At 39.6% G+C, this 21420-nt stretch overlaps 1 protein-coding gene and 1 long non-coding RNA gene across 5 annotated transcripts in view; one reads left to right on the top strand and one right to left on the bottom strand.

Annotated features, from left to right (window-relative positions):
* Positions 1 to 2346: 2346 nt before the first annotated feature.
* On the bottom strand, positions 2347 to 15454 carry LOC149919649 (uncharacterized). 4 transcript variants are annotated; one of them, XR_016468509.1, is made up of 5 exons: positions 14075 to 15454; positions 12512 to 12942; positions 11201 to 11477; positions 10651 to 10862; positions 2347 to 2956 (listed from the first exon to the last, which is right to left on the bottom strand). It is a non-coding gene; the product is annotated as an uncharacterized LOC149919649 (long non-coding RNA). The 4 variants fall into 4 exon arrangements; XR_016468511.1 differs by having other exon boundaries at positions 10651 to 11477; positions 12512 to 12881; XR_016468508.1 differs by having other exon boundaries at positions 10651 to 11477.
* The window catches only part of PKP2 (plakophilin 2), a 42098-nt gene continuing 35868 nt past the window's right edge, over positions 15191 to 21420 (top strand). Inside the window, exon 1 of the mRNA XM_031589816.2 lies at positions 15191 to 15854. Within this exon, the coding sequence (XP_031445676.2) occupies positions 15191 to 15854 (664 nt within the window). The remainder of the gene's footprint in view (positions 15855 to 21420) is intronic.

Below are 21420 nucleotides of genomic sequence, written 5' to 3' on the forward strand. Positions count from 1 at the left end.
TCCCTCTCACAACAGGTTCCTCCAGGATCCTTCCTTGAGATCCATTTAATTTCCATTATTTACTTTTTAGCTATGATTTTGTTGATAATCATAGCAGTACAAGACAAAGTTACAGGCAATTGAGATTTTTCAGTAGCATGATTTTGGATTGCATGCTTCACTTTTTGTCCTTGATTATTAATGAAATAATTCTCAATGCAATTCAAAATTATAACTAGTCAATATATGAATTTATATAGCTTGTACATCCCACATAATACTTGTACAATGCCTTGCTATTTGATTTATGCTATTTATATTCAGATTTTTTTTTTGATCAGGCTAGGACTATACGAACACTGTGTATGTCTTAGCTCTGAGACTTTCTTGATTCAGAATCTTTGACTTTGTAACTTCGTTGTTCTTTTCACATACTCTTTTCAATTTAATCTATAAGCTCTGATTTACTTTCAGTGTCAATGGCGTTTATGCCCAATACTAATCCCTAACGTAAAGGACCTTTCAGTCACCTTAACAATCTCAGGTCCTCTTTTCTCTGAAGGAGAAGTCTTAAGGAAAGGAGGAGGGCTGAAATACAGTGAGCAGTGTCACCAGTTATGGCACTGTACACTCTTGCTACATTTCAGCAATTAGTCTTCATAAGGATTAGGAAAAAAAAAAAAACACCAGAAGCTGATAAGCATGTGTATTCACACAACCAAGCCATCTCGTCCTTCTGTCCCTCTGCAGTTCCATCCAGATCACCTCCTTCCTTTTCAGCAGAGCCATATATTTCAGCCATAGCACTTTTCTTGTGCCTTTTCCACTCACCATGACCAAACCTCTGTTACTCCTTTTCCTCCAGCAGATGACAAATGCACAGTTAATTAACTCTAACATATGTGCCCAACAAGCCATTCCTCACAGTCTCAGTCATTTTCCTGCTCCCATTGGAGTTGCAATTTCTGCCAGGCTTCCTCGAAAAAAATTGAAATCTCCAAAATCCCTGCATCCCAGCCTTGTGATTTAATACAGACCTGCAGATATAGAAGAGTCATCTGCACACTATAAAGATTCTTGTGATCCATATTGTACACATAAAGCAGATAATTAGATGCTGAACAACCTGCAAGAACTTGCTTTTATTCAATGCTTTTTGGGGAAATTCAGGGGAATACCATCCTGTGGTAGAGTCTGTCCAGACTGGAAAGGAATACAATCTGATATAGTCTAGCAAGCCAACCACTCCCAGAAAAATTCCATGCTTCATCAAAACCCAAAAGAGTGAGGAAAATCACCTTACACAGGCACAGTGAGGTGATACAGGAAGAACAGAGAGCAACAGATCAAAAGGCCCAAATCACAGTAGAAAGAACTGAGTGTACAACACAGTTAGTATAGATTTGAATCCTATGTGCAGTGGCTTAGTCTGATTCTCCTTAAATGTACTTGATAATAATGAAGCAGTTCCCCTGATTTCATGGGCTATGATTTCATTTTGACTTCAGTGACTCCTAATCTAAAGTGATTTAAAAAATGAATGAAGGCTGACCCTCTCAAGCACTCTCAAGCTTACTTTAGCCTCCCTTCAACATCTTATACAAGCAGTTACTTGATAATAATAATAATGTTGATGCATACCCTTGATCTTCTTTACTGTCTAGTGCTTGCAACCAATAGAATACTTTTTGTACAATTATTTGAATTGGGTTTTGCAGTATTTTGAATCAAAAAAGCTTTCCTCTTGGACAAAGTTAAAGTTCACACCTTCAGTGCATCACTTTATCATGCAAGAAATATCTTCATTTAAACTATTCCTTATCCCTGCTACTTTAAAGCAATAACAACAAAAACAAAAGAGATTACATTGCTGCTGAAAATCATGCAAAAATCTTCTCACATTCACTGATACCTAGGTCACACTACCCAGTTATTACCTAAAAGCCATCATTTTTTATCCTTGCTTCTCCTGAACAACTGTGCTTATGTAAAAAAACCCCTTCTAGATCTGTAAGCTCTCGAATCATAATAACTCAGTATAACTGTGGGAGTTTTTTTCATATCCATGTCATATTGATAGGATACTGCAATCTTCTTTTCAGGCCTCAACTCATAAGTGTATCAAGAAGCGAATCTTCAATTCCTAATGAAAATTGCGTCCATTTGAGTTGAGCCTCATCGTGACAGAAGACTCCACAGTGTAGCCTTCTGCTTCTGGAAAGATATCATATAGTGGATATGAAAGAGGAAACTGCATTAGTACTCCAATTGCCTCTCCAGTATATAGTGTGATAGCTTCAACCTACCCTTTATTCTTTCTTGCATAAAATAACTTTTTAAAAGTCTTACAGGCTTGTGTGACCAAGTGGAACATATCATTTTTCTTTATTATCTGTCTCACTTAAAAAAACGTAGAGATTGAAATATGACAATAAAATATCCCAAATTTTAATTAGACATTTTATGATACATCAACACATTTATGCTTTCAGAAGCTTATTTTAAATTTTCAGATTTATGTTTATTACAACAGTTTAGTATATTTGTAGTCTTATTAGTATGCTTATCGCAACATATAACTTGTCTATATTTGCAATTTTTTTTTCAACAAAGAGACACTAAAAATATGGAAACAATTCAAAGTATATTAAAGTTTGGAGCAGATTGACTCAACCACAAGTTCAAATATCTCATGAACTGTTCTTGCTATTTTTATATGGAAGGTAAAGTCTCCATTTTCAGTGTGATTGAAAGCTCACAGCCTCCTCCCATCTCTTTACGCTATTCTTTCTTCCACCTTCTTTCCTACATTCTTTCCTCTTGAAAAGAACAGAATACGTCACTCTTTCTCATCTATAAGCTAGAAACACTCCACCTTCCTCAGAATAAGCCATGGCTCCTCTTCTTACTTCTCAGTCTTTATTCCTGGCTAACAAACACTGACTGTTTGAAGGCAAGGAGCTGACACACTTATCAGCTTAAAAAAAAAAAAAAAAAAAAAAGACAACTGTTAAACTGTTCCCTTACAGAACACAATTGCAAAATGTCTTAAACATCAAACATCACTGACAGTGTTGATGCTACATTATTCCTTTTCTTCTCCCAAGACTACCTCAACAGGTATTGTTTTAGTTTTCAGTAGGTAACCCCTAAAATATCTCTAAATAAACATAGACTCTTTATTCCTATCTTTATTCCTATTTCTATGTTAATTTCCTCCAGCAATTTGAAAACTAACCCATGCACTCTGCCTATTCGTTTTACTCTGGTACTCCTGTAGCAGATCCCGCATTTACTTCAGTTGGACTTCTGTTGTCACAAAATGTACTCCTCAAAATTAATAATATTCTATAAACCTATCTTTTGTTGATGACTTTTAATCCTCAGCTGTGCTCTTCTCAGTCTCATGGTTTTCTATCTCATCAAGAGCATGACAGCTGCAGTCGATAAAAAGAATAGGCAATGCCAAAGACAACTTAGTTCTTCTCTTTCTGCCATATCTAATGATTGTTTCTGCTAGCGTCTTTACAGAAGGACTGTACTTCATATTCAGTGTAAATTTCACTAGATGTTTCTACTCACATTTTGCCACCATTTCTTCTGACAACAGTACTATAGCACTGAGCTCATTCTACATGAGCAGAGTTATGTAAGATTCAAGAGAACAATGACCTCTAATCTGCATATAAGAAAATATGATGAATTTTAAAGAGAATAGTCAGTCCCACAGAACTCAGTTGTAGTACTTTTGTGTGATTTTGAATTCAGCTATTATATAAACATATACATTACTCCATCAAAATTGTCACTAGCCATATTTGTCATCCTTTCCTTTTTATTTATTTATTTATTTATTTATTTTTAAGAGGAGAATAAACAATATTTAAAGCAACTGTAGTTTCAATCAGAAATTCAATTCAGAGAATACATCTGAGTTTTGTTAATTTAATTCTCAGTGGGCTACAGGGTTGTATCATTTCTGAAAAGGAATATAACTGTGTACAAAAAGTAGTTGACAGAAGCAATCACACTTTTCTGATGCATTCAGTAATAATTAAGAAATTATGTCAGCAATTATAAACCAGTTTTGGAGAAAGAATATATACAAGGCTTTGTTTGAAAACTGCAATTAAACTTAAGCAAAATGTTCTGTCTTTGATGCATAGTCTATTTCTTTTTGTTAATCACATTTATCTCACACTGAAACCTGTAGTAATATATATACTCATCCTTATAAATCAATAAATTAAAAAATTAATAGAAGATACTTATCTGAAGATATCTTAAGTATTTCTCTTCTATAAAAGCCCAAAATGAGAACAGAAGATTCTCTTTCCCAGCTGAACAACATGATTGCTACAAGATAAGATGACTAAAGAGGAATGGCTAAAAGAGGAAATTCAGATTTTCAATGAAAAAATTGTCTGCAGAAGTCCTGGACTCGAGCTCAGGATTCAAGTTCTGTGTGATTTCAGGCAAAGTAAGGTAGGAGATCTGGTGGACCATGGGAGGGAGGGTTATCTTCTCTGCATTCTACCTGGCAAGCTGGGAGTTGTCATACAACTGTCTTCTGACCTGTCTGCTGGGTGGACTTACTGTGGCTATTTCTGAACTGACAGAATATGGAGCGTTTCTAGGGTGGACACAGAGTGAGCTGTAGACAAATTCAGCCTATACAAGCTTTAACCCCACTTTTTTCCCTTCCCCTCCTCACACCTTGCCTTTCAGAGAAAGGAAATATGGCCCCACAAACATAAATGTGCAGCACTGTTATTCCGTGGTCAAATGATCAGGGCACCAGGAAGCAAACCAAGACATTTTCATCCCCTGCCCTCAGTGTAAATAGCAGTCTACTAGGAGGTATAACAATGAGCACAATACATCTCCAGTTATGGGAATATGTTAATAGTGAAGTATTAATGATAAATTATTAATTCCTTAGTCCTTTGTTCGTGTAAAATAACAACAGAATAAAAGTTTCATGTCCCTGGAACAAAAGTGTTTGCAGCCTTTTCTATAATTGAAGGTTTCTTCCTCCTCAGTGAACTCACCTTGGTGGAAGAATGAGATCATTAGTCTGTGCATGTCTGCATACCTGTGTGTGTGCTCACACATCAAAAAGAAGAGTCACACCACCAATTGCTAACACAGAGCAACAACTCGAAGCAGAACACAGCATAGCACTAAACACTAGTTCAAAAAGCTCAAAAAAGTTTGCACAATGGGTTAGGATGAAAAAAAAAAATCCTAGAAAGTTGCTACAGCACCACAGATCTACATAAACTTTACATAACATTCTTCATATGAAATACTGCCAAGATGTTGTTTCAGGCCAAAGAACAAAGTATAGATACTGTGAAGGCATTTTCTCGAACGTCTCCCTGTGATGGAGAGACAAGGGGCTAAATGACTCAGAGCAGGAGGGAATAAGCAAGTTGTTGGGGATAGATGCCAGTGGTGAGAGGAAAGCTAATAGAAAGTAACTCATGCATGTTTTCCAGTTGTCTGCAGCTTCCACGAGAATTTTCATTTTTTTATGCAACTTCATGTACATATTCTACATAAATGCAGGCCTGTATAATTATTTCACAAAACTACTTAATTTGCTTTCAGAAGTGTTCATTCTGCTATGTACAGCAGCTCACAAGAAAGAAAAATCTGCCCCTTCTAGGCTACTGCACTTGGGTATTACTGAACTCTTATAAGAGAAGGAGAAAATAAGAGTTTCCTTTTTCCTCAAAAGTCAGTGAAAATCTCAAGGGAACCATCTGGGTCACAGAGGCAAACAAGACAGAAAGCACTGAGAAAACAGCATGAAGCAGACTGACAAACTCCTAAGATAAGAAAAGAGCAACCTGCAAGAAGGAACAAACCAGCAGTTAAATTTCAGGGAACTGTTTCAAGTTGCTCCATCAGCTGCTGATGTCACAGAAAACCAACCCAGGAAAAGAAAACTATTATATTTCATCTGTTTAAACTACAAGAACATCTTAAATAACTGTCATGTCCTCATTTACTTTACATTCTAGAAAAGCCTTGGTTTAGCAACCAGAATACTTTGGTGTCTTTTCTATGTTAAAAAGCAGAGCAGAAGAAGAAATTTTAATTCCTGACTGCTGTTGATTCCAGGTCTAGGAAAGAAAACTTTCAGCAGAGATACTAGAGGGGCTGTCAGGAAGCCCATCAGTAAGAGAAAACACCCTCAGTCACCTCTCCAGTATAATTACTGGCCATTATATATCAAGGAACCAGCAGACACTGTTTAACTTCATGCAGTCCCTTCTTTGAGCTCTGATCCAGACTGTAAATGTCCTTGTCTGCTTAGCCTGCAGAGTAAATAGTTTAAATTGCCTGTTGAGATATGAGCTTCTTGCAGCAGCAGTAAATAATTGTCAGCAGTATTTCTGGGGATCAATTAAGATTAGTTGATATTAAAAAAAAAAAAAAACTACAGTTTGGGTAAGAATTCCCAGTCTCGATTCACATCATGGAGACTCTTTCATTTTAAACATTTTCATAAACTTTCCACCAAAACAAAATGCAACAGATTCAGTGGGCACCAAACCAATATTTATTCTTGTTGTATCTCCATTATTACCAGTGGCTTCACATCAGGGATATATTTGGATGGATTTCTTCAGCTTTCCAGGAAGCGCTTTACAAAGTTCCCAGATCCCATCTGTAATTACTGTCTAGTACTGACAAAGAGATATGAAATTCAGTGGTTGCTGGCACAGCATGTTCAGAGTTATCTAAATCGTATGAGAGAAATATATTCCTGTAGTTACAGTTTCATTAAACTGAAAATGAAACAGAATACTACAGAAAGCAAAAAGGGAGTAGATACACTTCTATAATTTATCTAAAATATTCCACAAACTGGCAAAGGAGGCAACAGCTTCCCAGTCTCCTGATTATATTGAAATAATACTGAACTGCAGAGACATAGCACATAGCAAGGAAGAGTCCACTGATATAAAGAATGTCCACTGTTTAGACCTAGCACCTGGATTAACAGATGGCAAATGCTGTGGTACTGATAAATACATGTGCATTTATTATCCAGTGAAGGAGCAAAGAGGAGGGAGGACATTAAAGTACTTTAGTATATTGATTAAGCCACAGCTAGAACAAGCTTACAGAAAAATACCCCCACATTTCATTTGGTTTTACAGATGACCTTAAGGAGGGAACTAGTTGCCAAATTATCTGGTTGTGGTGACATTGTCAAGTTTAGTTCATGAATGTTTGTAAAACATTTGGAACGATGGCAATGTAAGCAAACAATTTGACTATTGTTATTAGAAGGGAATGAAATGAGTTCTGATTTTCTAATAGATGTTTTCACCCCAAGATACTAAACTAATAAAATATATAGACTAGGTTTATGCTGAGGAAATTTTACATTATTAATATACACTAAGATAGAAATCGATAGAAGTTTGAAAACACTTGAGACTGACTGGTATGACTTGGATTTCTTCCAAAATTTGGTCTCAGCAAGTAAGGATTGTTCTTTCTCCTTTTGACCTATCGTTCTTTTTTACTAGTAGAAACTCCATGTTTGTGTGCATTTGCACACTTGGTCTTCCTAATTAAAGCTGATACAGCATCATGGACACTTTGTGAGCTCACCAGCTTGCCAACAGGAAAATACAATCACCTTTATGTAGTTTAAAATGTCACAGTAGAGTATTTTTATACAATGTGCATGGCTGTTTCATAGAGAAGTTTGTCAGGGAACACAAAGCAGAAACCAAGTTCGAACCATCAAAGTGTTGCATTTTGTTTTTTCCTTTGTCTTCTCTTGCAATGTTACCACGAAGGATTTAATCTGTAAGAGTAACTGAAATGTGCTGCACCCAACAACCTTGCAGAAAGCATAAAGGCCAGGCAAATAATGCAATAGTGTTTAACTTAAAAACAAGAGCTTAGGGACACAGCTGGTGAGGCAAGGAAAAAAAAAAAAAAAAAAGGAGAGGAGAGGAGAGGAGAGGAGAGGAGAGGAGAGGAGAGGAGAGGAGAGGAGAGGAGAGGAGAGGAGAGGAGAGGAGAGGAGAGGAGAGGAGAGGAGAGGAGAGGAGAGGAGAGGAGAGGAGGAGGAGAGGAGGAGGAGGAGAAACAAGAAAGCAGGATTTAATCAATGTAGCACTATAGAAACTCAAGGTGCCTTTGCATCTTAAATACTGTGTGCAGTTTTGCTGTCCCGCCTTAGAAATTAAAAAGCTGTAGTAGAAGAGGCTGATAAAGTCTGAAGTTATTTTCATGCAAAGAATGATGAAACGGTTGGTACTGGAAAACTAATTGCAGAGAAACAGAATAGAGAACTATTAACTTCTGTAGCATGGAGAGAGTGAATAACTTATTCCTTTCTTTTTTTTTTCATAATACCAAAAATAGATGACATCAAGTGAAATATAATCGAGGATACTCAAAAAACTCAAAAGGAAATATGTCTTCTCAGATCCTATAATTAAGCCATAAAATTCATTACAAAAGGGCAATAGTGATGCCAAAGTTGACACAGATGCAAAAAGATGTTACTCAAATTCATGGGGGGAAATCATTAAAGACAATAAAACACAAAGGTACTGCCTCTGACTAAATATATTCCTGAGCTGCTAGATTGCTATTGCCATTGCTAGAAGCTGCAGAAGTGTATAAAGTAAAGTGAAGCACTGGAACAGATTGCCCAGAGAGGTGGTGGATGCCCCATCCCTGGAGGCACTCAAAGTCAGGCTGGAGGGCTCAGAGCACCCTGATCTACCTGTGAGTGTCCTGTTCATTGCAGGAGGGGTTGGACTAGATGACCTTAAAAGGTGCCTTCCAACTCAAACGATTCTATGATTCTGTAATATTCTACATTTTTGTTTGTTATGTATGCAGCATCCACTGTTGGCCATTATGCAACACAGCAGGCTACCAAGATCTTTGGTCTCATCCAGAGCAGACACTTTTCTGTTCTCATGTCATTCCCTAAACTGCACTGGAAATTCCTAGAATACAAAATTTTCATTGTAAAATTCTGTCCATGTTAACAGTAAAACAGAAAGAGAAAGAGAGAAATTAATGGAAACTGAGAAAAAGAGGAAATAAGGCAGTCTCTGATTGCATTTATTTGAAGTGGGGACCAGTTTGGACTGTACTTCTCCTGACCTCTTTCAAACATGATAAATTACTACAAACCTTCATCCATAAAATGTCTGACTTCTTACAGATAAAAATAATAAGAGAGGAAGAGAGAGAAGAAAAGAAAGAGAGGAAGGAAGGAGAGAAGAATGAGAAAGAGACAGCAAAAGAAAGAAAGGAAAAAAAAGAAAAAGAAGGAAATGAAGAATGAAAGAAAGGAAGAAAGGATGAGAAAGAGGAAGAAAGAGAGGAAGAAAGGAAAAGAGTAAGAGAAGGAAGGAAGGAAGGAAGGAAGGAAGGAAGGAAGGAAGGAAGGAAGGAAGGAAGGGCGGAAGGAAGGAAGGAAGGAAGGAAGGAAGGAAGGAAGGAAGGAAGGAAGGAAGGAAGGAAGGAGGGAGGGAAGAATCCTTCAGGAAATTGTTGTTTTCACAGAGCAGCTCTTAACAGCATTTCTTGCTGGCCAGCTGGACCTGCTTATTTACACACAAATCAATTATAAACTATTCTGGCAGCTGGAGCCTATCTGAGACTTCCTTTTCCCAAAGAAACAGAATAGGAAGGTTTGTGACTGCTTTCTGCATGAAGCTACTGAGGAAGAGCTAAGGATCCTGCTAAAAATGAATATGCATGTGCACGTTGGTTTTCTTCCAACTTAATCTCCAGTATGTTTCAGTCCTTTCTGTTATGTTCTTACAGTAACTGATTTGGATGCAGCACTGTGGTATTATGCAGATGAGTGTCTAGTATAATAGATCTTTCACGTGTGCATCCTCAGGCTGTTGAAAAGCAGTATCACACAGAAATAGTATCCCGTTGTGCTTTAAAAACATTTTAAAAGCAGATTAGGTATTTGTTATGTCATATATGCAGTTAATCCTACTTTACAACAGGAGATAAGTAGATGTTCTTCTAACATCTTCTAAGTCACTTCATCCCTATTGATTACAATTTCACTATACTAGAAAAAGATATTTGAATAGTTTAATGAAACTAATAATTTGAACCAAAGAAATTTCACAAAATTTTAGTTTTAGCTCAATAGATGCTTTGATGGGGGAAATGTGATCAGTAAAAACCTTTGTAATGACATTAGGAAAAAATATTATTTTTAAATGCTGCTTTATCATGTACTGGATACCCAAATTTCAAGCAATTCTAAATCAGCGGCAGAACAATAAACAGTGTTTTTAAATGTCTGGTTTTCAGCATTTCTCAGGAATAGCATTTAACTCCTCAATTTCTGACATATAAAAAAGATGACACATTAGTCATTTGAATATATTGTTTACTTGTACTATAAAACGAAGACAAAAACCTTTCATTACATGCACAACCCAGCAAAAGGACCCTGATAAACTCAGAGTCTCTCAGTGACACTGCATGCGGTAAGAACTTCAGTAAACACTGTGGTGTGCTCCTGTGTCTACACCTTAAAAGTATATGCACATACAAATACTTTTACTGCAGTGACCAAAATGCTAATGTGTGGAAGAACAACTACCACTTGAGACAACTTTTACTCACAGTATTGACTGCACTTACTGAAATTAGCTCTGCTTCATTCCTTTCATTCCAAACGTTGCAAACAAGTCACATCATACTGCTGCTCCTTTTAGGGCAGCATCTGATAAGATCATTTGATTATGCCTTCCTGCATCTTTTCTGGCTGCTCCCCCAGTGCCCAGATCACTCAAGAACTGACAGATGCAGAGCACAGCTTTTATTCTGGTAAATGGTTATGTGTGGCTCTGTGCCTAGAATGAAAGTGAAAAAAAAAAAACCACACTTTTAAATTATTACATTTGATTACTTTAAGAAAGAAGACAAAGGAGAAGGAGAAGGAGAAGGAGAAGGAGAAGGAGAAGGAGAAGGAGAAGGAGAAGGAGAAGGAGAAGGAGAAGGAGAAGGAGAAGGAGAAGGAGAAGGAGAGGAGGAGGAGAGGTGGAGGAGAGATGGAGGAGAGGAGGAGGAGACTAGGAATTAAACAATGAAACTGAGAGAACAGAGTGACATATAACAAAAAGAAATGAGGAGCACAAATGCTGGGCACAGGCAGAAAACAGTCCCATGCAGGGATAGGTCGTATCCTTACTTTGTCAGTCTTCAATGCAATATTATCAGCACTGCCTGCTTCACTGGCAAGCTTCAAGCCAGCTCTGATGAATCACAGAAGAGAGCAATCAATGGAATGTTACACACTAGACATTCACAGGACAGGAAAAAATGGGCTTTACCACATTCCTTTAAAACTTGCTTCCTACTTACTCCAGGCCACAATGTGCAGATGATGTTGCCTCTAACCCTGGAATAACTCTACCTCCTCTCCTGCTCACTGAATGTCTCTCTCTTCCCAATGGAGAATAGGAGGCCTAGACACCACCAGTCACAGGAGAAAACGAACAAAAACAAAAGGCAGGAATGCTGAAATGAACATGGCTTTGCCTCCCAGGTCATAACTCAAGTTAGGCCCTGGTAAATTACCAAAAAGCCATATGCCCGAGGTGCCTCTGTTATCTAAAGTTCCAGGACCACCCCAAATTCTTGCCACCTTTGGTTCTCTTAAGACATAAAACAAAGTTCATGGCCATCTAGCAGTTCTATCTGACCTTTGAAATGTCAGGAAGATCAACCAGTTCTAGGCTGCGGGCTGTATTTCCAGCACCAGCACTTTCACATGCATCTCAACAAAGTGCAGAGCAAGGGAAAGTTGATGATGTGCCAGGAACTGCAGATCTTCATCATCTTGCATGTACATATATGGACATTTTCCTTCTTCAGGAAGACTTCCACTTCCCTGAATGCTGACAGTCAGAAAGAGTACCCATCAAAGCTTTATGCACCCCTTTCAACTTGGGATGTTCAGTAATTATGATTTAATGTTTTCAAGTTGCTCCACGGTAAGTTTAGGTTGGATATTAGGAAACACTTCTTTACAGAAAGGGTGGTTAAGCACTGGAATAGGCTCCCCAGGGAGGTGGTTGAGTCACCATCCTTGGATGTGTTTAAAATCCATTTGGATGTGGTGCTCAGGGACATGATTTAGAGGAGGGTTGTTAGTTAGGGTAGTATGGTTAAGTCACGATTGGATTCGATGATCTTTAATGTCTTTTCCAAGCTGAGTGATTCTACGATTCTATGATTCTGTGACAGCTCTCAGTGCTTTTATTGTAGTCTGTCAGGCAGAGAACTGCCATCACACTCATTTTAGTAATGCACAAATATCACTTCTCGCCTGTGTGTCTCAGGAAAAAAAAAAAAAAAAAGCAACAACAAAACAAAACAAAACAAAAAACCCTTAAATTACCTTGCAGGACAAAAAATATATGATATTCCATTCCTCTACTTCCAAAAGGAGATGCGAAGATTAAAGAAAGGGATATATTTCCATAAAAGTGTGGGTTACCTGGGTCTACTGCAGAAGATGATTGGATTTAACTTCAGCTTTAATCCTTCTGACAAATACAATTGCAATAAAACACCAATCGCAGGTCTCTAAGCACGGGCTCAACCCCCGGCCCGCTACAGACCTTCTTGGTAGGCTGTAACCCGCAGAGGAAAAGCAGCAGGGCGCAGGGTCGTGCTGTTCCAGGCAGGAAACGCGCGGTGGCAGTGCGGCCGCTCCATCTTCGCAGGGGTTTTGCTGACAGGCAGGAATGAGTTCGCTTTCTCTCGGCAGGGTAATTCAAACGAATAGGCCAGCTGTAGAAACAACGCAGCTATTCCTGACTAGCCTGCACTTGTGTACGACACCTCCAACCACGGTATCCAAAGCTCTGCATAAATAACAGAGGCAAAAAGGTGCTGGGAGAATGACATTTCATTCTCCAGGTGATCCTAGAGATTTACATAGGAATTTTGTTAGTCTTTAAAATTAAGACTGTGTTGTTCAGCGCTTTCAAAGCTAAACAGAACACATCAATATTCATACTTAAACCAGTTTCCTCCAAGCTTTCTGAATTAATCTGTTTTCAGTGTGCCCTCAAAACCAGTTTGCTGTGTCAGTCATATTGCAGGGAGAGAGAGGAAGGAAGAGAAAGAAGCGTGAAAGGGCCAACTACCACAGCTCTAATATAAATGTTCTTTCTGCATTACTTTTGTATGTGATACTTTCCCCTGTAGTCACTGTATGCATCATAATTAAATCTCTTTTTCAAAAAACTTAAGATCAAGCATCCATCACATATTGCCATCCATTCAACGACAACCCCAGCTACAGTGCTCTGATTCTACAAATGGCACTGATAAATTCTTCTGCTCTCAAAAAACATAAGTCAACTTCAAAGAATTGGTATTGGTGGAGCAGTTGGTTACATGGAATCTCATTATTTTCTTTGAGTAGAAAGTGCCTTAATTCATCTTTATTCCAGCTTTTGCCTAAGCATTTTTTCGAATGGCTAGGAAAGAAAATATAGTGCCCCCTCAAAAACAAACAAGCAAAAAACACACCACAAAAACTTTTCCACTTAGCATTTCAGAAGAAACCTGTCTCAGACATCTCACTGAATATTCAGCAGCATCTGAAGACACACTCTAGGGGATTGTTTTCTAAATCCTGAATCTATTTGAAGTGTATTTTATGTGTGAAACCAAATTAGTGTCAACTATAAAAACTGTGTTTGTCCTGAAACTCAGGAAATGAGAAGAGGGCAAGAAAAAAGAGGAGGAAAGGAAATGTTTCACATTTTTAAACCTGTTTTTTAATCTCCCCAGCAGTTCTCTCTCATCCGTGCCTGCCTGTTCTAGACAACCAACTAGAACATAGTATCTATTGTTTACTGGAGATGCCTTTGTGACTGTGGTGTAGTAATAGGGTCTAACAGTTCCTAGCATAGTTTACATTCCTTCTGAGCTGTGATGTGTCCTCCCCATTGTTTTTCCTGCCTTGTCCTTCCCATTCTTCCATTTTTTTATCCATCCAATTCTCTGTTACATTTTTAGACTTGCCCATCACAGTTCAGCCACATACCTTCAGCTTCTTCCTCTTCACAAATTCCTGTTTTCCTTTCCCAGCAGGTACCCCACAGCTTATCTCCAGCCTCTCTGCTCCCGTATGTTACCTTAACAAGGAATGTGTCACCACACCTCTCTTAACAAGTGAAACTATTTTTGTATATCCTGCAAAAATCCTGTGATACACTACATGAGAACAAAGGGGATGACATTAGCCAGACCAGTGACAGGCCAGTTCAGAGCCCCCTCCTCTTCTTCAAGAAAAATGGGAGAGAGACAAAAAGTGAATCAAAGGCAAAAGGATTTTGCTGCTGCAAGCGGAACTCCAATGCATGGGATCAGTCCTTCCCCCAGCCTGATTTTTCAGGAAGTGAACAGGAACAGTTCCTTGCATTATCATTAAACAGGGATCATTTCGATGTTAGTTTCCCCCAAGCCTCCCTGTCCCCTCGCCATTTTAAAGCCATGCTGATTCATCTGGAGTCTCAGTGGCTCTCTGAAACAGCAACAAGAGATGTTAAAAGCCATATTCATCTTTCATTTTCTTTTAGGAAAAACTAAAGCTTTTACATTTAGCTGGTTGGTGTTTTGGTTTGTTTTCGGTTTGTTTATTTGTTTTTAAATTAAACAACTCTGGCCCTTCTATCTCATTTTCTAACTGCAGTGTGACAGCCTGTGCTTTCCTATCCACAAGGCTTTGCCTCCTCCTTTCAGATCCATGCAGTCACAGAGCTTGTTAAGCCAGCAGCTCCACGTCATGTCCCAAGGTAGCAGAACAACTGAGGCCTCTGTGCTGCTCCTATTCCTCGAACCCTGTTTCTGCTGTACGAAGCCACTCAGGATGGTAAACACAGGCAGGTTTGCCTGTTGGGTTTTCTCCAGCCTTTGATTGTGGAATTCCCTCAGCACCCCTTTACAAAGAGACAGAGAGCAGAGTGCTTCCATTCAGCTGCCTGTGAAGTCTCAAGACAGCCTGGAGACCGCGGGCAGCAGAGAAACCTCCCTACACACACACTCACACAATCCCAGCCAAAAGATTTTGCCTCTCATCCGGAGACTGTGAAGCAGTTTCGCATCTTACGTGTCCAGATTGGAACAGACGCGTACGTAAAATGCGTGTTGTCCGTAAGCTATGTGTAAACCACAGAAGTACTTAAACGCTGGTTTAAGATGTATGAACATACACGCGTTTAGAACATGTTCCCGTTTGTCAGCTTCTCCTCGGCTGTACGGCCTCGGGGCCGCTGTCGGCTGCCAAATTCACGGCCGGATCCGTGGGCGGCTGGCTGACACCGCTCCGCGCTGCCTAAAGCTGGGCCGGGCCGCCACGCCGCGTCCCTCACCCCGGCGAGGGGAGGGAACGAGAGGAGCGGGGACCGTGCAGGAGGCAGGCGGGAGGCGGAGGGACGCGGCTGTGCCCGGCACCTGCGCGGCGGGCGGGGCAGGGCCTGGGGCCGCGCTGAGCGCGGGGCGCGTCCCGCTCCGGCCCCTCCCGTCCCTCAGCGGCAGTCCGAGCTCCGGCGGTGGAGCGGCGGCTCAACAGGTCTCCGTGAGGCGCGGCCCCGGCCCCGTGCCGCCACCGCGCGCACCCATGGCCGGCCGCGGCCCCGGCGGCGACCAGGGCTACATCCGCACCGTGCTGGGCCAGCAGATACTGGGCGAGCTGGACAGCTCCAGCCTGGCGCTGCCCTCCGAGGCCGGCCTCAAGCTGTCGGGCGGGGAGGAGAAAACGCTTCGGATCCACCGGCAGGTCCAGCAGACGCTGGCCAGGAAGAGCCGAGGCTCGCTGCACAACGGTGAGTGCCCGCCTGTGCCGTGCGTGGCTGTGGGCGTCCCGGGTCGCTGGGACAGCCCCGGTGTGAGCCCCGGCTGCAGGGTTGTAGCGGCGCTGCTCTCTCACAGTGCCCGTCTCCGTAGAGGGAAGTTTCTCCCTCCCAGCTGCTGCAACTTGTGAGACGTGGGGAGTTGCTCGGGATTTACTGAGAGATGGATGAAGCCAGAGTGCTCCTCTGGTTGCACTCTGTTCCAGCAGCCCCGCTCGCACACGCTGGCCTTGTTTGCAGAACGAGCTGGGGAGTAGAGTCGGAAATGGCTTTCTTGGTTTCACCTCTAAGTAAAAGCAAACGTGCAAAAAGGAGGTTTGGCAAAGTACCTTTAAGAAAGGCGTGGATGGCAAACATTGAGCCCCACGGCACTCTGCAGAACCGGGCCCAAAAATACCTGATGAAAACTTTTAGTCCTTTTAATCCTGTTTTCACTCGGATATTCCTGAGTTTAGCCTGGAAAAGAGGACGCTCAGGAGAGACATTATTGCTCTCTATATCTGAATGGAGGGGAGCCTCTTCTCCCAGGTAACAGCAACGGGACAGGAGTGCCTCAAGTAGCACCAAGAGAGGTTCAGGTTGGATATTAGGAAACATTTCTTCTCAGAAAGAGTGGTGCTGCAGTGGCACGGGCTGCCCAGGGAGGTGGTGGAGTCACTGTCCCTGGAGGTGTTCAGTAACTGTGTGGATGTGGCACTGAGGGACGTGGGCAGTGGGCAGGGTGCGGATGGGATGGTGGTTGGACTGGATGACCTTAGAGATAATTTCCAACCATAATGATTCTATAATTTTATGATATGATATGATGGATTTACAGGTTATATACACTGTTCCCATGTTTGTCATTATAGAACTCCTCACCTGTCACGTGCAAAAAGCTGTGAGCAGTGTCTTTAAATTAATAACCATACCTCGCTCGCCTGTCTTGTCAGGCAGACGAATGTTTCCTTATACTTCTGACTCCCATCTGAAAAAAGGCCTCATCACTAAAAGAATCCAATGCAGATGCAGATTTACTCTGACAAATGAGGCACACAAAGTCACATACACAGGTACCCACAGCTGTGCAGTGTGCAGCTATCTACACCTGCAAGACCCTAGCCTGGCAGCACTCCTTTCGGTAAGGTTTCTAAACAGTTTTTAGAGTAATTTCATTTCTTTTTCTCTCAATAGAGAGGAACAACGTGGAGAGGCCGTTTTAAAGCAATGAGTAACAAATGAGATGGTTTTGTGAATCTAACATCATATAGCTAAACTGTGATAAAACTATGAAGACAGAGTTCTCATCTTTCCAACTCAACTTCTCTGGAATATGTTAACAGACCTGAATGATTTAGGATAATTGTCTTTGTCTGCTTTGTTTTTATAAAGATCAAGTGTTTGAATACTTTGCATTTCTGAGGCTCCAAAACTTTAAGCTTCAAGGTCAGAAGTGGCAAATATCGTTTCATTAGATGGATTGTTTGTGCATGAAATGAACTTCTCTTCTGTCAAACATATTCTGGTGCCCAGCTCACCATGCAAATTTTGTTCCTATGCAAAGCTCAAAAAAAAAAAGGAATCAGAATGCATTTCATGTACTATATAAGAAATATTTAGAATGCATATCAAATGCCTATAATACATTTAAAATGTCTTTCCTGAAAAATATGTGTGTGTATGTCCCATTGTGCTTTTTTCGTAGACTTGCACAACATTTTACTATGCTTTGAAAAACATTTTTATATGGAAGCTATTTTTGAAAATATGCACTATTGAACATGCAAAAAAGTACCCGCTTCACTGAACAGTACAATTTTCAAGATATATTAAGTGTCTCATATTGTTTGGAGTTTCAAGGAAGATAATAGGTTTAAAAGCATCAGAAAAAGTTCTCTGTGATATAACTGTCCTATCTGTATTTCAGACTCAGTTCAGCAAGGTACTTACCACATACCTAACCAGAGCATTCACATACATGCCTAAAATTAGCCAGGGACAGAATAATGGGGTATGAAAAATCAGTGGCACTAAAGATCTTACCAAGTGTCATCCGTGTATGCTCATTTTCCACTTACTGTACTAGAAGCTTTGAAGCCTCAAGAAGTACACTGTCAGGCAACAATTTCTCCTTGAAGTTTCAGACTAAAGATTTGGCCTTCAACATTATCTTCAAGTGGAAAAACATATTTTTGCCTTCTACCTCCATATTGCTTGCTGCTTTATGCCCTTACGTGCATCCCCTATTAAGGACATCTATACATTTTTTTTATTTTATAATAGAAATTCAGATCATCACCAGATCTGAGAATTCCTCCTGCTGCCAAATGGTTAAAATTATGAACTATCTCAGCTCTTCTTAAAACATTGTCAAACATTGCTAGTGGCTTTTCAAGCAGTAGTTTAACAACAGCTGCAATTTTCCAGTTTGCTGCACCTTTGCAAATTAAAGATTATGTTGCACTGAAAAGCAGCCATGTGAAATTTCCTAATGTTTAAAAATGGAAATCTTACGGTAGAGAAATGGCCCTTTATGTTAATAACTGGTGTTTGTTATTGTAGTGATTATACCTTGTGTAATTCTGTTTATGATTCTACTTTCCTCTAATCTTGTTCAATTTGGATTTTGATTGGCTTTTTAAATTCATCAGTGGTATTTCTGTTTCTCTAGTGTAGTCTCTGGATCAAAGTCCTCCATCCTTTACATCCTTGCCAGTTTTGTAACAGGTGACCACAGAATTTAGTAGTATGCCACACAAGACTGAAGGGCTCAATGATATATGTAAAGATGCATTCTCTAACACGTGATTTTATAACTTATTTGAAAAGAGGATTTAAACTGATATGATTTCTAAACCAACAGTGCTAGATAATTACAATCAGAACCCTATTTTTTCCTTACATTTCTTCACTTCTTCTAAAATTCTTAATAGTAATTTTCTTTACTTTGCTTTAGGGATTTGTAGAAAAACTTCATAGTGATTTTCTTTTTGTATCTTCGTGGAAAAGGGAAACAGAGAAAAATTTCCCTGTTGGTGACTTATACTTCTTATTGCCTTTCTTAAATTCCTCACTGCTAATTGCTGATCCAGAAGGAAAAAAGTAAGTCTTACAGTTGAGCATTTGTGTGAATGTCATGACCAGTGCAGAATAAAAAATGTTGGAATGTCACTTGGGACCAGGCATGCGCTGGCATTATGATGAAAGGGAATAATCAAAAAGAATGTTCTTTCTTCTCTACGTGAGGTGATTCAGAGAAGTTTTTGATGTGCTTTTCCTAAATGCCACTAGCTCAGTCCATTGTGAGCTGTGAAGTATAAAAAAGGATTAAAAGATGACAAACCAGGAGCGCTAAAGTGTCTATCAAGGATATAATCTCCCTCCCACCCCGAGAATCGATGGACAAGAGATATTCAGCAGGTGGGCACTTAGGATGTGTGAAAATACCACAGTCCTCAATAGACTTGTGTGTACAGGATATGGCTTAGCTATTTCCTGCAGTAGAGGGTTTAAAGCCAAAATCTGGCTTTCACAGTAATCATTCAAGTACAAAAGTGCTGAAAAAGACTCGCAACTGAGAGGTAACAATGCATATGATTTGAAAGGAATCCTACACCTAATTCCTTAGCAGGTAATCATCTTTTTTTGAACATCATGTATCTTGGAGATGTATCTTGTTATTCTTTTCTAAGGCCAGGCACATAGGAGATTGATTTGTCTGCAGCTATGGCCAGCAATTAATGGGGAGGAACTTTCCAGGCCTTTAGAAATGTTGAACCAATCCACGTAAGGGGGCTTCAAAAGAGCCACCATGAAGATGAATAGGACTATTTTCTCAGTTAACTATTCAGTCTTCTTCCTGATAGTAATTATTTTTCTAGATCTCAAAATTTTATCATAGCTGTTGTGAAATTTAGGTCATTTCTATACAGTTTTCATTTTGTGTGTGGCTGAGAGTGAAGAGGTTTAGCGTTACTCCTCCACTGACCACATCCATAGGGCCACTGTTCTTGAGCTTCTTTAGTTCAGACTGGCTGAAGAAAGGGGAGACTGTCATAAAAGATTCCATTCAATTACCTACGCATGACTGCTCTTTGAGATGCCTGAGTTTTCTAATACATTCACGTTGGCTGACAGATGGAACACAGGGCCTGTAGGAAAGCCATCCGTTCCTTGACTGCTGCAAATCACATCCAGTCAAGCATCCTGATTTCATATTTTCTGAAGAGAGTGTTTCTGTGAGGCTTAAAGCACTGATTCCCATAGTTAGAAAATATAAATTCTATGAACCCATAATGTTAAAAAAAAAAAAAAGAAACATCCTTTGTGTCTTTTTCTTAGTCAGTTCAGTGAGTATAGAAGGACTCCCTAATGGCTTTTGAATATATGTAATACTGAGCAAATCTGAGAGGTGCAAAAAACATAAGGTTTTGTGGTGAAAACTTAACTGAAGGAACCCTCTCTGACAGAAGCAAGTTTTGACTAGATGCCCTATCCTGCATCTCATAACTAATGGAAAGGCACAGCATTTTAGTTTCCACTTTTTCCTTTAGCACACTTAGCTTTTGACACCAGTAGACAGCCTATCTCGCAATCTACATTTTATGTCTCCCTAATAAATCTTCAGGTAAAATGCTGACAGAATAGTATATTGGCATGGTAAGAGCAAACAAACAAGAGGTACAAAAATGCAAAGTGAAATTCCTCAAGTTAACATTTACTGTGTTTATCTCTGACTGAGAAAAATGTTTTGTTTGCTGACGGATGGTTTCACAGGGAGACTGAAGGTTAAAAACAGAGGGCTGCTTGAAGCCACTTAAAGCCAGAGATAACTGAGTGTTGCAATTCGTGGTTGAATGTGTTTTTGCTTTTACAAAGAGGGTAACTGTTTACCCTATGCTGGTTCATGGACAGATCTATTGTTTTTATTTTATCAAGATTATTTTGTTTGTTTAATAAAGACGGAGAATTCAGAGTTAACTAAAACATGCCAAAATGACTTATTCAAGGCATCTTTATGTTTGAAGAAGATAAATAACAATAATTGCTCATTAAGTAGACTAGACAAAAAATACTAGCTATAAAGAAACAGTCCTATGAGTATCTATTTAAAGACTGATTATATATGACAGTACTTTAGTAAGTAGCAATGAGTAAAGCTAATCTTTAAAAGGCAAACGTGGGCAGTATGGTAAGATGTGATCTTACCGGGCACCTGAAATTGTATGTTAATTATATCATAAAAATGAGGGATTTATGTGAATCGTCAGATTTTGTATGTCAGTGTAAATTGGCAGGAAATTTATGCATTTTGAAAACAACAATCTCCTGCTAACCGCTTTGTCATGTAGTTGGATAACCATTGGGCTGTGACAGCCTTGTATGTCATGAAGGAACTAGTACAGTCCAAATGATGAGTTTCACTGGGCTGCATCACTCCACTCTCGTTGATGCAAAGTTAGCATAAATGTGTCTTAACAAATCACCTAGTACATGTTCAAATCTGTTTTGTATAGCCAAAGTGCAAGAATTGGAAAGTATGATTAAATAGCTGGAAAAT

This window comes from Phasianus colchicus, chromosome 1 (genome assembly GCF_987193195.1).
Source record: "Phasianus colchicus chromosome 1, bPhaCol1.hap1.1, whole genome shotgun sequence".
In the NCBI taxonomy this organism is placed as follows: Eukaryota; Metazoa; Chordata; class Aves; order Galliformes; family Phasianidae; genus Phasianus; species Phasianus colchicus.